Source organism: Saccopteryx leptura, chromosome 13 (genome assembly GCF_036850995.1).
Source record: "Saccopteryx leptura isolate mSacLep1 chromosome 13, mSacLep1_pri_phased_curated, whole genome shotgun sequence".
Lineage (NCBI taxonomy): Eukaryota > Metazoa > Chordata > Mammalia > Chiroptera > Emballonuridae > Saccopteryx > Saccopteryx leptura.
The window spans coordinates 33,922,348-33,936,396 of NC_089515.1; the positions used below are offsets into that span (position 1 = coordinate 33,922,348).

Genomic DNA, 14,049 nt, shown 5'->3' on the forward strand with positions numbered 1-14,049 from the left:
CCTGCTGCCCAGTACTAAAACTGACGGTTAGTTCAGGGTGGGTTCTGATCTACTTGCTGGACAGAAACTCATGGCCACCTTCTGTTTTTAATTTTTATTTATTTAGCAGTACCTGGCACATAAATGCTTATTTTTTTAAATTTTTTTATTTATTCATTTTAGAGAGGAGAGGGAGAGAGAGAGAGAGAGGAGAGAGAGAGAGAGAGAGAGAGAGAGAGAGAGAGGAAAGGGGGGAGGAGCTGGAAGCATCAACTCCCATATGTGCCTTGACCAGGCAAGCCCAGGGTTTTGAACCGGCGACCTCAGCATTTCCAGGTCGACACTTTATCCACTGCGCCACCACAGGTCAGGCCCATAAATGCTTATTGAATGAATAAATAACTATTTGACATCCATCCATCCATCCCTCTATCCATCCATCCCCCCATCCATCCCTCCATCCATCCCTCCATCCATCCAAGCTTTAGGGACTGGTAGCTTTATTCCAGACATGGAGGTAGGTGCTGAAGGTGATGAAGAAGCCATGCCCTGTGCTCAAGGGTCACATCCTTTGTTGTAATGATTGTGAAACCGAGTGTCTTATTGAACATGCTCACTGCCAGAGCCTCTCCAGGATTCTCATTCTGTAGCTGAGCCAGGGGTTAGCACCAAAGGCGATCCCTATGTGGGCACAGAGGGGCATCGGTGGACCGCTCTGAGAAACAATGAAACACATAGGAGACACACAAAGTCCTTACAGCGCAGGCTTAGAAGTGCAATTGGAGATAAACAGAGGGTGTGCTGGAGGTTGCACAAGATGTCCTATGTGGTGGATATTGATGTCTAGTCAAATGGAGAATGTGATGTAGACGGCATCAGGGCACACACAGGAGAAGTTTGTTCCTGCATCCCTGAAACATTTCTTGGCATGCACCTAGCTTCTGACTCTGTGGCTGGAGATAAGCCTAGCCCTGCACAAGGACCAACCAGTCCAGGGCTCCGTTTCACCCTTTTGACATCATCTAGATCCTTCCCTGCAGAGAGTGAGCTGGAGTGTCAACTCGTGTAAAGAGATGACCCACCCATTTCATTTGTTCTGTGTGACTCTAGTTCCTCCAGATTCTAACAGCCTGTGAGTACCAGTAGGGGCATGTTAATAACAATCACAGAAGTTTCACTGGTTCTTACTGTCCTGTGCTAATAATGACCTCTACAAAAATCCCTCCGCAACCCAGATCTCTCTACAAAATCCCTCCCTGTGTTACAATTTCTTTTACGGTTTGGACTCGCAAGGAATAGGACACATCAGATGAAAATAAATAGGCAGAAGCGGAGTCAGCCCCGAGAAACTGCGCCACTGCATATTTATTGAGTTCCGAAAGCCACAGCTCAGCAGATAAAAATAAAAAGCTACAAAAGCCTTTTTTCCCAACTAAACCATCCTTAATCCTGCATGTCTACTGTTTCCTTCATGATCAAGGTCACGAGAAGAATCAGAGTCTCAGAGTTTATCAACCATAAAGGACATCTGGTTCTTGACGTCCTTCCTCCAAGAATCCCGCGTACTTGCATTGAAGTAACCCCAGGCCAGTCTCCTGTTAGGGTTAACACAGGAGATCTCCTCCTGTTCTCCAAGTCACCCCTGCTCTGAAGTTAACTATCGTTCATATTTGTGCAGGGTCTTTCCCTTCGTCCCTGCCCCCGATTTCTGGAAGTCTCTTGAGTTCACATGTGCTAACAGTCCTTCCCCAACCCTGCTGGGCAGAGGTCACAGCCTCAAGTACACGTGAGGCCCCCTTCTCCACTGTGGCTGGTGTCCTTCTATCTGTGCCAAACTCCTTATCTGGATTTTCCTAGAGCCATGCTGGCTTCCAAGCAGAAGTAGGAATGCCCTGCTCCTTCATTCCGTGTCCTTGTCACTGGGAACCGAAGTGTGCCTGTGCCCTCAAGTCTGGCAGCTCCTGTGACAACAGCTCCTTTAGCTGCTCACTCAAGCTCATCTCCTCTCGGAGCTCAGAGCCAATATCTGAGACCAACACTATTGTGTTCCTAAACCCAGTTTCCCCATCAGGGCCCTCCTCCTATCACCTACGCAAATCATCTTCTCCATGAGCTCATCCGCAGACAAACGGAGATTTTAGCTAGGACCCGAACAGGGACATTCACTCTGCAAATTTAAATCTTTTTGATAGATGACATGGTAAAAGGCAGATCACTGTAGATTTGAACATTCTAACTTAGAAAGTAGTACCCTGTAAACCAGAGCCTGCCATTGCCCCTAAACCTGCTTCCAGAAAGGTCTTGATCTACCCAGCAATGCGGAGGAAGGCTCAGAACCCTTGGGCTCCATAAAGGCTGGGTACTAAACAGCCTTCATGTTTCAGCGGAGTTCTTTGAGGACTGCCTGGGGAATGCAGTGTCAGTTATACGTTGTTCCTAGAGGAAATGTGCCCCAACTTCTAGGCAACAAGCTAACAAATAAACTTGGAAGCCTGCACATTCATAAACTGAGTACTTTTTGTAGGTATCTGAAGGACTAGGTTCAGAGGACAATGTGGAACCATATGAAATAATAATAGAAAACACCAACATGATACACCACTGTTTTCAAAGCACTTGAACGATCATCTGCACACGTGAACCTAGAACAACTTTATAAGAAAGATAGTATTGTATTAGCGCCAGTTTCCAGAGAACACAGAGTCTTAGAAAGCCGAAGGACTCAGCCTAAGTTACATCATCAGTAACAGCCCAGGTTTGGTCTGTACCTTCTGAGTAGAAAGCGTTTTTGCTTTTCTATTACTGTTTAGCCTAAATCCTGAGGGACTTGACATTTTATGGGCTGGTTCTTGGTTCTTGCTCTCTGATAGTGTTTCTTCGTTTTTATTATTTTTTTAATAGTATGAAAATCAAGCTCTCATGTTTGGAAAATGGGGCACTTCTGGATTAGTGGGTCGCCATAAATTTTCTGATGTCACAGGAAAAATAAAACTCAAGAAGGAATTCTTTCTACCTCCAAAAGGCTGGGAATGGGAAGCAAACTGGACAGTCGATCCTGAAAGAAGGTAAGTTTTCCATTTTCTTTAAAAAAAAAATGATACGGCAATGACATTTTTTTCCTAGAAATTCATAAATGAATCCTCTCCATTATTATTTTTGATAATATTTATGTAACACCCAATGGGCAGGAATAAGTCTATAGAAATTCATAAAAACTTCAAAGATGTCATCAGTGTTTCATTATAAGATAAACAAATACAAAAAAAAAGACCCTGGTACTAGCATTTATTGGCACACTTATTATGTGTGAATGTGTCGAGCCATGTGCTAAGCACTGACATCATCTAATTGAATCTAGCCTACAGCCTGACAAGATAAGTAGTGCCAAAAGTTATCAAAGATCTGAGAGATTTTGCCTTCCTGTAAGCTTAACAAGGTCACCTGCCATAGTTTCATAGACGCTAAGAGACACAAGACTCCTGATTCAGAGTCAGAGGAGTTTATTGCCCACAGCAAAAACAACACCAGAGAATTAACATTTACTTTATTTCTCTGAGCCCCAGTGCCTACAGGCCAACAAGAAGACAGTCAAATGACACTTGCACATGCAATGGATCATGTACCAGGAGGCAACCCTGAGTTTAGGGAACCCAGATATTTTATAATGCATAGTAAGCTTGCTGGCTCTTTGCTCCAGACACACTGTCTCTGTCTTCCAAAGTTGTTTCCCATGTAAACATCCTTGAAAAGATAGTCTATAACAAAAGTAAGGGGGCCTTTGTGCAGAAATGCAGGAGACAGACAGGCATATATCTCCCAACAAATAATAGTATTATCTCCACTTTAAAGATGAGGAGACTGATACCTAGAGAGATGAACTAACTCATCCAAATGCACACAGGTTGTAAGTGTCACAAGTCTGGTGACTAAAACCATCACTCAATTCTTATGCTGGATCCAACATCTATAAAGAACAGTAGAGGCAACACTTGATGTGGGTGACTTGTATGGTACATAAGTTATATCTCAAAAGCTATTATTAAAAAGGAAAAAAAAAGAAACAGTAGAGCGCAGCAAGCAGGTTTCCCCCGGAGTCTGGAGGAAACCAGAGCCTGGTTTCTGAGTGTTGCCAACAGCATCAGGGCCAGAAAGTGCCTCTACTCTCCACTTCGTGACAACATACTTGAGTTTGGAGGAAGCAAGCTTGTGAACTTGCATTTGAAGACGTCAATCTAGTTTGCAGTCTCTGTCCACATTTGTTTCCTGCAATCACACAGGCATTAGGGAAGGAGGGAAATGAACGTGCTGGGTCTGGTCTGTCAAGACCCAGTTTTTGCACAGGATTGCATTTAACCCACGGCAGTTTACTTTGGATTGAGTTGGGGTTGCCAGTAAGGAGAAAGGAAATGAGATCTCAATTGGACAGAGGGAGGAAGGTTAGTGAGGACGGGGAGAGGCAGGGGGCATTGTGATTGGAAATTGAGCAGAAAGGTCAAAGCATGTCAGGGCTGGATGGGACCTCGCGGGCAGCAGCCAGGTCTCCCGTTCCCTTCTCCGGGGCCCAGGAAAGTGATGGATGAGCCCAGTGTATACAAATGGCTGGGAATATTTGTTTTCTGATGTCTTTCCAGTGCTTGATTCTAGGGAAGAATACGGCAGGGAAAAGATGGGGGGAATGGAGGAAAAAGAAACCTCACTGGAGCGGATACCTGGCAAGAGATTTAAGTCAAAGTTGGAACCTCTGTACTTTCTTCTATGGGTTGTCAAAATAGTTCCATAGCCAAGAGGAAAATTGGCATGGCAGCGAGTCAGTATAGATTTCCCAAGTGCCCAGATGGAGTTTGGAGTCTTACATAACCTGGTTTGGCTGTCTACCGAGGAAATATCCAGAAAATGTAAACTCCTCCCTTCAGTATGTGTTACACAGACTGAGCAAGCCATGAGCAAAAATTTCCACGCTTGACCTCATGAGACCGTCTCTTCTCCACTTTTAAACATAAGGTGAATGAGGAAGGGCAACTGTCTAATCTTTTGAACTGCTGGCCAAGAGTTTTGCTGAGAAAAAGTTAAACAGCCCTAAAATGAAACAGATATATGGACTATGAGGTCCCTATAAGAAACTGCCCACAGTTTTTTTTTCCCAGTCCCCACCCTAATTGCTGAAAAGTAGCAGCCCTGTTAGTCTGAGGAGTTCTTTATAATTTAGGTCTCATTTTTCCAGCAGGCCCCTTTGTCAAAGGAATGTCAAAAGCTATTAGGACGAAAGGAGTTTGGAATAGAGAACCCACAGGGCTAGAGTGAGGAGGGAACTGGTGCCGCCCCCAGGCTGTAGATGGTTCCAGACCATTGGAAAAGGCTGAGGTGGTCGTCTATCATTTCTCCCTTGGTAACATGAGCCTTACGCGCAGCTTGCTGACGGAAGCAGATGCGGGCCACACGGAGTTCACAGATGAAGTATATCAGAATGAGAGTCGCTACCCTGGGGGTGAGTGGAAACCGGCGGAAGACACCTACACTGATGCGGTGAGTGGTGTGCTCCCAAGACAAAGCCTTACACGTTAGTTCTCTGGACCCACAGTCTGTGAATCCACTAACCACAAGGGCAATCCATTTCCCCTTCTCTTCTGCTTCATCTCAGGTTCTGAATAGCCATGCATTCATAACAAACCACACAAGTACGCCTATAATTATTTTCGGTATAAAAGACTTTGGGCTTATTTAACTAGATGTTGGTGCATGATAAAGGTTGGATTGTGCAATTTTTTTTTTTTTTTTGTCTGAAGTTGGGAAACGGGGAGAGACAGTCAGACAGACTCCCACATGTGCCCGACTGGGATCCACCCAGCACACCCACCAGGGGGCGATGCTCTGCCCCTCTGGGGCGTCACTCTGTTGCAACCAGAGCCATTCTAGCGCCTGAGGCAGAGGCCACAGAGCCATCCTCAGTGCCCGGGCCAACTTTGCTCCAATGGAGCCCTGGCTGCGGGAGGGGGAGAGAGAGACAGAGAGAAAGGAGAGGGGGAGGGGTAGAGAAGCAGATGAGCGCTTCTCCTGTGTGCCCTGGCTGGTAATCAAACCCGGGATTCCTGCACACCAGGCCAACGCTCTACCACTGAGCCAACTGGCCAGGGCTGGATTGTGCAATTTTTTATTGTAAATACTTATTTATTACTTACCTAGTTTTAAAAAGTCATTACAAATTGAAGGTTCATGTCATTAAAATATTCAAACAGTCGAGAAATTTAAGAAGACTGAAATTATATCAAGCATCTTTTCTGACCACAGTAGTATAAAACTAGAAATCAACTATAATAAGGGAAAAAAACCTGAAAAGCAATCAATAACATGTTATTAAATAACGAATTGATTTACATTGAGATCAAGGAATAAATCAAAAGTTATCTAGAAACAAATGAAAATGAACATACAACAACCCAAAATGCAATTCTGAGAAGGAAATTCATAGCCTTACAGTCATATGTCAAAAACAAGAAAGATCTCAAATAAATAATCTAACCATACATCCAGAAGGACTAGAAAAAGAATAGTAAACAAAGCCCAGAGTAAGTAGAAGGAAGGAAATGATAAAGATCAGAATGGAAATAAATGACATAGAGACTAAAAAAAAAAAATTTCAGCTGATTCTTTGAAAAGATAAACAAGATTGACAAACCTTTAAGACTCATCAAGAAAAAAAGAGAGAAGAACCAAATAAATAAAATTAGAAACGAAAGAGAAGTAACAACTGACACGAAAGAAATACAAAGGATTGTAAGAAAATACTATGAACAAATATATGCTAACAGATTGGACAACTTGGGTGAAATGGATAAATTCCTAGAAATATACAATCTTTCAAAACAATCAGGAAGAATCAGAATACCCTAATAGGCTGATTACAACTAATGAAATTGAGGCAGTAGTCAAAAACTCCCTACAAAGAAAAGCCTCAGACCAGACTACTTCACAGGTGTATTTTACCAAATACTCAAAGAAGTAACACCTATCCTTCTCAAACTATTTCAAAAATTCAAGAGGAAGGAACACTCTCAAACTCCTTTTATGAGACCAACATAATCCTAATCCCCAAACCAGACAAAGACACTATAAAGAAAGAAAACTCTAGGCCAATATCCCTGATGAACATAGATACTAAAATCCTCAACAAAATACTAGCAAACTGGATCCAACAATACATTAAAAAAGATCATAAACCATGATCAAGTGGAATTTATTCCAGGATGCAAGCTTGATACAATATTTACAAATCAATAAACATGATACATCACATAAGAAAAAAGAAGGATAAAAGTCACAAGATCGTATCAATAGATGCAAAAAAAGCATTGATAAAATCCAGCACCCATTTATGATTGAAACTCGCAGCAAAGTGAAAATGGAAGAATCATTCTATTATATCTCAATATAAGATTATATATGACAAACCCACAACCCATCATAATGGGCAAAAACTAACAGTGTTTTCTCCAAGGTCAGGAGCAAGACGGGAATATCCACTTTTAACACTCTTATTTAACGTAGTTCTAGCCACAGCTATCAAACAAGATGAACAAATAAAAGACACCTAAATTGGGAAAGAGGAAGTAAAACCATCATTATTCACAGATGACACGATATTGTTCATAGAGAACCCTAAAGACTCTACCAAAATACTACTAGATCTAATAAATGAATTTAGCAAAGTAGCAGGATACAAAATTACTATCCAGAAATTGGTGGCATTGTTATATACCATTAATGAATTATCAGAAAGAGAAATTAAGGAAACAATCCCATTTACTATTGCAACAACAACCAAAAATAAAGTACCTAGGAATAATTTAACTGAGGAGGTAAAAGTTCTATACTTGAAAAATTATAGGACATTGAAGAAACAAATTGAGGAAGATACAAATAATTGGAGGCATATATCATATTCATGGATTGGAAGATTAAAGTGTCCATACTATTCAAAGCAATCTACAGATTCAACTCAATGCCTATTAAAATACCAATGACATGTTTCACAGATATGGAACAAATATTCCAAAAATTTATATGGAACCAAGAAAGACTCTGTATAACAATCTTGAGAAAGAAGGACAAAGTTGGCCTGACCAGGCGGTGGCACAGTGGATAGAGTGTTGGACTGGGATGCGGAGGACCCAGGTTCAAGACTGCAAGGTCGCCAGCTTGAGCGCGGGCTCATCTGGCTTGAGCAAAAAGCTCACCAGCTTGGACCCAAGGTCGCTGGCTCCAGCAAGGGGTTACTCAGTCTGCTGAAGGCCGCGATCAAGGCACATATGAGAAAGCAATCAATGAACAACTAAGGTGTCGCAAAGAAACAGTTTGGTGCTGGCATAAGAAGAGACATATAGATCAATGGAACAGAACAAAGAGCCCAGAAATCAACCCACACCTTTATGCTCAATAAATATTTGACAAAGGAGGCAAGAACATACAATGGAATAAAGACAGTCTCTTCAATAAATAGTGTTGGGAAAATTGGAAAGGTACACGTGAAAAAATGAAATTAGACCGCCAAATCACACCATACACAAGAATAAACTCAAAATGGATAAAAGACTTAAATGTAAATCATGAAACCACAAAAAATCATAGAAGAAAACATAGGCAGTAAGCTCTCCAACATCTCTTGCAGCAATATATTTGCTGATTTATCTCCATGGGCAAGTGAAATAAAGGACAGGATGAACAAATGGGACTATATCAAACTAAAAAGCTTTTGTACAGCAAAAGAAACCATCAACAAAATAAAGAGGAAACCCACTGAATGGCTGAACATATTGGCCAATGATACATTTGAAAAGACGTTAACTTCCAAAATATATAAAGAACTTATACAAGTCAACACCAAGAAGACAAACAATCCAATTAAAAAATGGGCAGCCTGAATAGGCAGTGGCACAGTGCATAGAGCGTCGGACTGGAATGCAGAGGGCCCAGGTTCAAAACCCCAAGGTTGCTGGCTTGAAGTCGCTGGCTTGAGCACGGGCTCATCTGGCTTGAGTGCTGGCTCACCAGCTTGAGTGCGGGGTTGCTGTCTTGAAGCCCAAGGCCGCCACTGGCTTGAGCAAGGGGTCACTCGCTTTGCTGTAGCCCCTCCCCTGCCGTTAAGGCGCATATAGAAAGCAGTCAATGAACAAATAAAAAAGAGCCACAACGAAGAATTGATGCTTCTTATCTCTCTCCATTCCTGCCTGTCTGTCCCCTTCTGTCCCTCTCTGACTCTGTCTCACACAAACACACACACACACACACACACACACACACACACACACACACACAAAGGGCAAAGACCCTAAATAAGCACTTCTTCGAAGAGAACATACAGCTGGCCAATAGACATGTGAAAAAATGCTCAAGGTCACTAATCTTCAGAGAGAGGCTAATTAAAACTACAATTTGATGAATGGCTTTCATCAATAAATCAACAAACAAGTGTTGGCATGGATATGGAGAAAAGGGAACCCTTGTGCATTGTTTGTGGGAATACAGACTAGTGCAGACACTGTGGAAAACAGTAGAGTTTCCTTTAAAAAATTAAAAATGTAACTGCCTTTTGATTCAGTGATCCCACATCTGGGAATATATCCTAAGGATTCAAAAAGCTAATTCAAAAGAATATATGCATTCTTATGTTCGCTGCAGCATTATTTATAATAGCTAAGATCTGTAAACAGCCCAAGTGCTCATCAGTAGATGAATGGATAAAAAAGCTGTGGTACATTTACCATAAAAAAAGAAAGGGCCCTGGCTGGTTGGCTCAGCGGTAGAGCGTCGGCCTGGCGTGCGGGGGACCCGGGTTCGATTCCCGACCAGGGCACACAGGAGAAGCGCCCATCTGCTTCTCCACCCCTCCCCCTCTCCTTCCTCTCTGTCTCTCTCTTCCCCTCCCACAGCGAGGCTCCATTGGAGCAAAGATGGCCCGGGCGCTGGGGATGGCTCCTTGGCCTCTGCCTCAGGCACTAGAGTGGCTCTGGTCGAGGCAGAGCGTCGCCCCTGGTGGGCGTGCCAGGTGGATCCCGGTCGGGCGCATGCGGGAGTCTGTCTGACTGTCTCTCCCCGTTTCCAGCTTCAGAAAAATACAAAAGAAAGAAAGAAAGAAAGAAAGAAAGAAAGAAAGAAAGGAAGGAAGGAAGGAAGGAAGGAAGGAAGGAAGGAAGGAAGGAAGGAAGGAAGGAAGGAAGGAAGGAAGGAAGAAAGAAAGAAAGAAGAAAGAAATCTTACCTTTTGCGACAGTATAGATGGATCTGGAGACTATTATGCTAAGTGAAATAAGCCACTTAGAGAAAGACAAATATCATATGATCTCACTCATATATGGAATCTAATGAACAAATTAAACTGATGAGCAAAATAGAAACAGAGACATGAATACATGGAACAGACTGACAGCTGTCAGGGGGGAGGGGTTGGGGGAATGGATGATAAAAGGTGAAGGGAGGCCTGACCTGTGGTGGCGCAGTGGATAAAGCGTCAACCTGGAAATGCTGAGGTTGCCGGTTCAAAACCCTGGGCTTGCCTGGTCAAGGCACATATGGGAGTTGATGCTTCCTGCTCCTCCCCCACTTCTCTCTCTCTGTCTCTCCTCTCTCCTCTCTCCTCTCTAAAATGAATAAATAAAAAATAATAATAATAATAAAACCTTTTAAAAAAAGGAAAAAAAAGGTGAAGGGATTAAGCAAAACAAATAAAAAGCATATATACACAGACAACAGTGTAGTGATGGCCAGAGGAAAGAGGGTTCGGGTAGGTGCGGGTGGGCAAAGGGGGGGGGGGGCAGAGTCCTGGCTTGGTGTGATGAGCACATGCTACGGTGTGCAGATAATGTTTTATTGAGTTGCAACCTGTACCCCAATAAATTCAAATAAAAAATAAAATATTCTGCCTGACCGGGCAGTGGTGCAGTGGATAGAGCGTCGGACTGGGATGCGGAGGACCGAGGTTCGAGACCCTGAGGTTGCCAGCTTGAGCGCAGGCTCATCCGGTTTGAGCAAAGCTCACCAGCTTGGACCCAAGGTCGCTGGCTCGAACAAAAAGAGGTCACTCAGTCTGCTGTAGCCCCATGGTCAAGGCACATATGAGGAAGCAATCAATGAACAACTAAGGTGCCACAACGAAGAATTGATGCTTCTCATCTCTCTCCTTTTCTGTCTGTCCCTCTCTCTGTCTCTGTCACAAAATAAATAAATAAATAAATAAAGTTTAAAAAATAAAATATTCAAACAGCATAAAAGGAAATAAAAATTAATTCATCTCCATGATTCTTATTCAACCCCCCACAGGTCACCACTGATACACATTTTCCGTTCGTTTACGTGTATGTAACTCCCTCCCGCCTCAGACACACACCCAAATAAATTTGTATGCACAGTCCTACAACTTGTAATTTTCACATAACAATAAATCTTGGAATCTTTTGATATCGATACATATAGATCTTTTGTACCTTTTTTCTTTGCTAATGCTGTTATTATAAAGCTTTCTTTTTCTGTTGCTGTTCATATATATTAACTTTTATTAGAGAAAAGATAGTTGTAAAAGTAGCTCTGAAATATTTATGGACCCCAAGAAAGACATTTTTTCTTTAAAATCTACATTTACTTTTATCAGACTTTGAAGTCTTAATTTTGGCATTTTTAATAAATGTTTTATTACAAGTTAAAGAAATGGGTTATATTAGATCAGTGCAGTCCTACCAGTATTACCTTGCTCTAATGGAGCTTTTAAAATAAATACCTCCAGGCCTGACCTGTGGTGGCGCAGTGGATAAAGCGTCAACCTGGAGATGCTGAGGTCGCCGGTTCGAAACCCTGGGCTTGCCTGGTCAAGGCACATATGGGAGTTGATGCTTCCAGCTCCTACCCCCTTCTCTCTCCTTGTCTTTCTCTCCAGTCTCTCTCTCTTTCTCCTCTCTAAAAAAAATGAATAAATAAAAGAATAAAATAAAATAAATACCTCCAGCCTGATTAAGCGGTGGCTCAATGGATAGAGCATCGGACTGGGATGCCGAGGACCCAGGTTTGAGATCCCGAGTTCGCCAGCTTGAGCGCAGGCTCATCTGGTTTGAGCAAAGCTCACCAGCTTGGACCCGAGGTCTCTGGCTCAAGCAAGGGGTTACTCGGTCTGCTGAAGGCCCATGGTCAAGGCACATATGAGAAAGCAATCAACGAAAAACTGATAATTGAAGCTTCTCATTTCTCACTGTTCCTGTCTGTCTGTCCCAATCTATCCCTCTCTCTGACTCTCTCTCTGTCTCTGTAAAAAATATAAAAAATAAAACAAAATAAATGCCTCCAAGTGTTTTATTATGTACCTAGTATAATTTAACCGATCCTCTTTTTTTATGGACATATAGGATTTTTTTTTCAGTATTGGTTTTTATAAGTGATGTGACATACTACTTTTTACTCACTTGTGAAAGTTTCTCTGTAGGTGAGATCCCTAGATTGGCTTGATCAAGGTTTCTGTGCATATAAAGTTTTGATAAATGTTGCCAAGCTAATTTCAAAGAGATTGTATACATTTATATTTCCAGCAGCAGCATCTGAGAGGACTGTTTTCTAAACACTCACCATCTCACTTTTAAACGGTACCCTGTTGCTGTGTTCATTTTCACACTCTTAGTTTAAAGTGAGGCTGAATATTTCTCTACGTGTTTATGGACCACTGTTATTTCCCTTACTGGAAACTTTTGTTCATAACACTCCATCAGTTTTTTATGCAGAGCTGAAGTCAATATTTAACATAAACTTTCTTCAATCTTACATGATTGGATTCTTCAACCTCCTGCACTGTTACCCCATATTTGAAAACATGTGTTTTTCATGCTTTATCCATTTCTAATGGTTCTTTCCAATATAACCCGTCATAAAAAGAGTTGCACCAACCCTGGCTGGTTAGCTCAGTGGTAGAGCATTAGCCAGGAGAGGGGATATTTTCAGTTTGATTCCTGGTCAGGACACACAAGAGAAGCAACCATCTGCTTCTCCACTCCCTCCCCCCTTTCTTCTCTTCCTACAGCCATGGCTTAATTGGTTTGAGTGCATTGGCCCTGGGTGCTGAGGATGGCTCTGTGGAGCCTCTGTCTCAGGTGCTGAAAATAGCTCAGTTGTGAGCATGGCCCCAGACAGGGTTTCCAGGTGGATCCTGGTCGGGTGCATGCGGGAGTCTGTCTCTCTATCTCCCCTGCTCAGTCTTGGAAAAGAAAAAGGAAAAAAAAGTTGCACCATTTTATAATATTAAATTAAACCATATGAAACTGCTGATATTTTATCATTTTTGACCTATAAAAACAAATTCCCATGGTTCAGCATAACATATTCCCTAATCCTAATGGTAGAAACAGAAAGTATTCTAAAACAACAACAAACAAAACAACACCTAATTTTTGTATAGCAATTGTGCCTAAATAAAGATTAGAGATTTTTCTAAGATTGATGTCTAAGGGGATATCTCAGTTATCACGTGAATACCATAGTTAAGTGTGTGGAATCATCTCATGTGTGGAATCATATCTCATCTTTGCATCTTAGTTGACATTATAACCTAGTTGTAACTCTTCATTTTCTGTTTTTGTTTTTTAAAGAACGGTGATAAAGCGGCATCACCCAGTGAGCTCACGTGCCCTCCAGGTTGGAAATGGGAAGATGATGCATGGGTATATGACATAAATCGTGCGGTGGATGAGAAAGGTAACCTTTTCTTTTAGGTTAGTTTTAATTTTTTGAATTAGAGTTGACATTAGTTTCAGGTGTACAAGACAGTGGCGGGATTCAAATAATTTAACAACCGGTTCTCTGCCTAATGACCATCTTAAGTATAAAAAAAAATACACTGAAAGGTAGCTTATTATTGCATGCATTTAATACTTAAATAAAAACAATAAAAGAGGTACACAAAACTAGATTATAAGTATTAAAATACTAATGGAAAAATATTAAGTAATACCTGACAAAAAACAATAAAACTTAAATACGTTATTTCCGTATTGCTTCTTGATTGGCGTCCTCACTTGCAATTTTTTTCACCTATGTGTAGAATGAA

General features: G+C 41.8%; 1 protein-coding gene across 5 annotated transcripts in view; it reads left to right on the forward strand.

Moving 5' to 3' along the window:
* MYOF (myoferlin) overlaps window positions 1–14,049 on the forward strand; it is a 184,013-nt gene that overhangs the window by 111,507 nt on the left and 58,457 nt on the right. For all 5 annotated transcript variants that reach the window (XM_066355315.1, XM_066355318.1, XM_066355319.1 and 2 more), the window contains 3 exons: window positions 2,881–3,044; window positions 5,388–5,502; window positions 13,592–13,697. In XM_066355315.1, coding sequence (XP_066211412.1) covers window positions 2,881–3,044; window positions 5,388–5,502; window positions 13,592–13,697 — 385 coding nt within the window. The remainder of the gene's footprint in view (window positions 1–2,880; window positions 3,045–5,387; window positions 5,503–13,591; window positions 13,698–14,049) is intronic.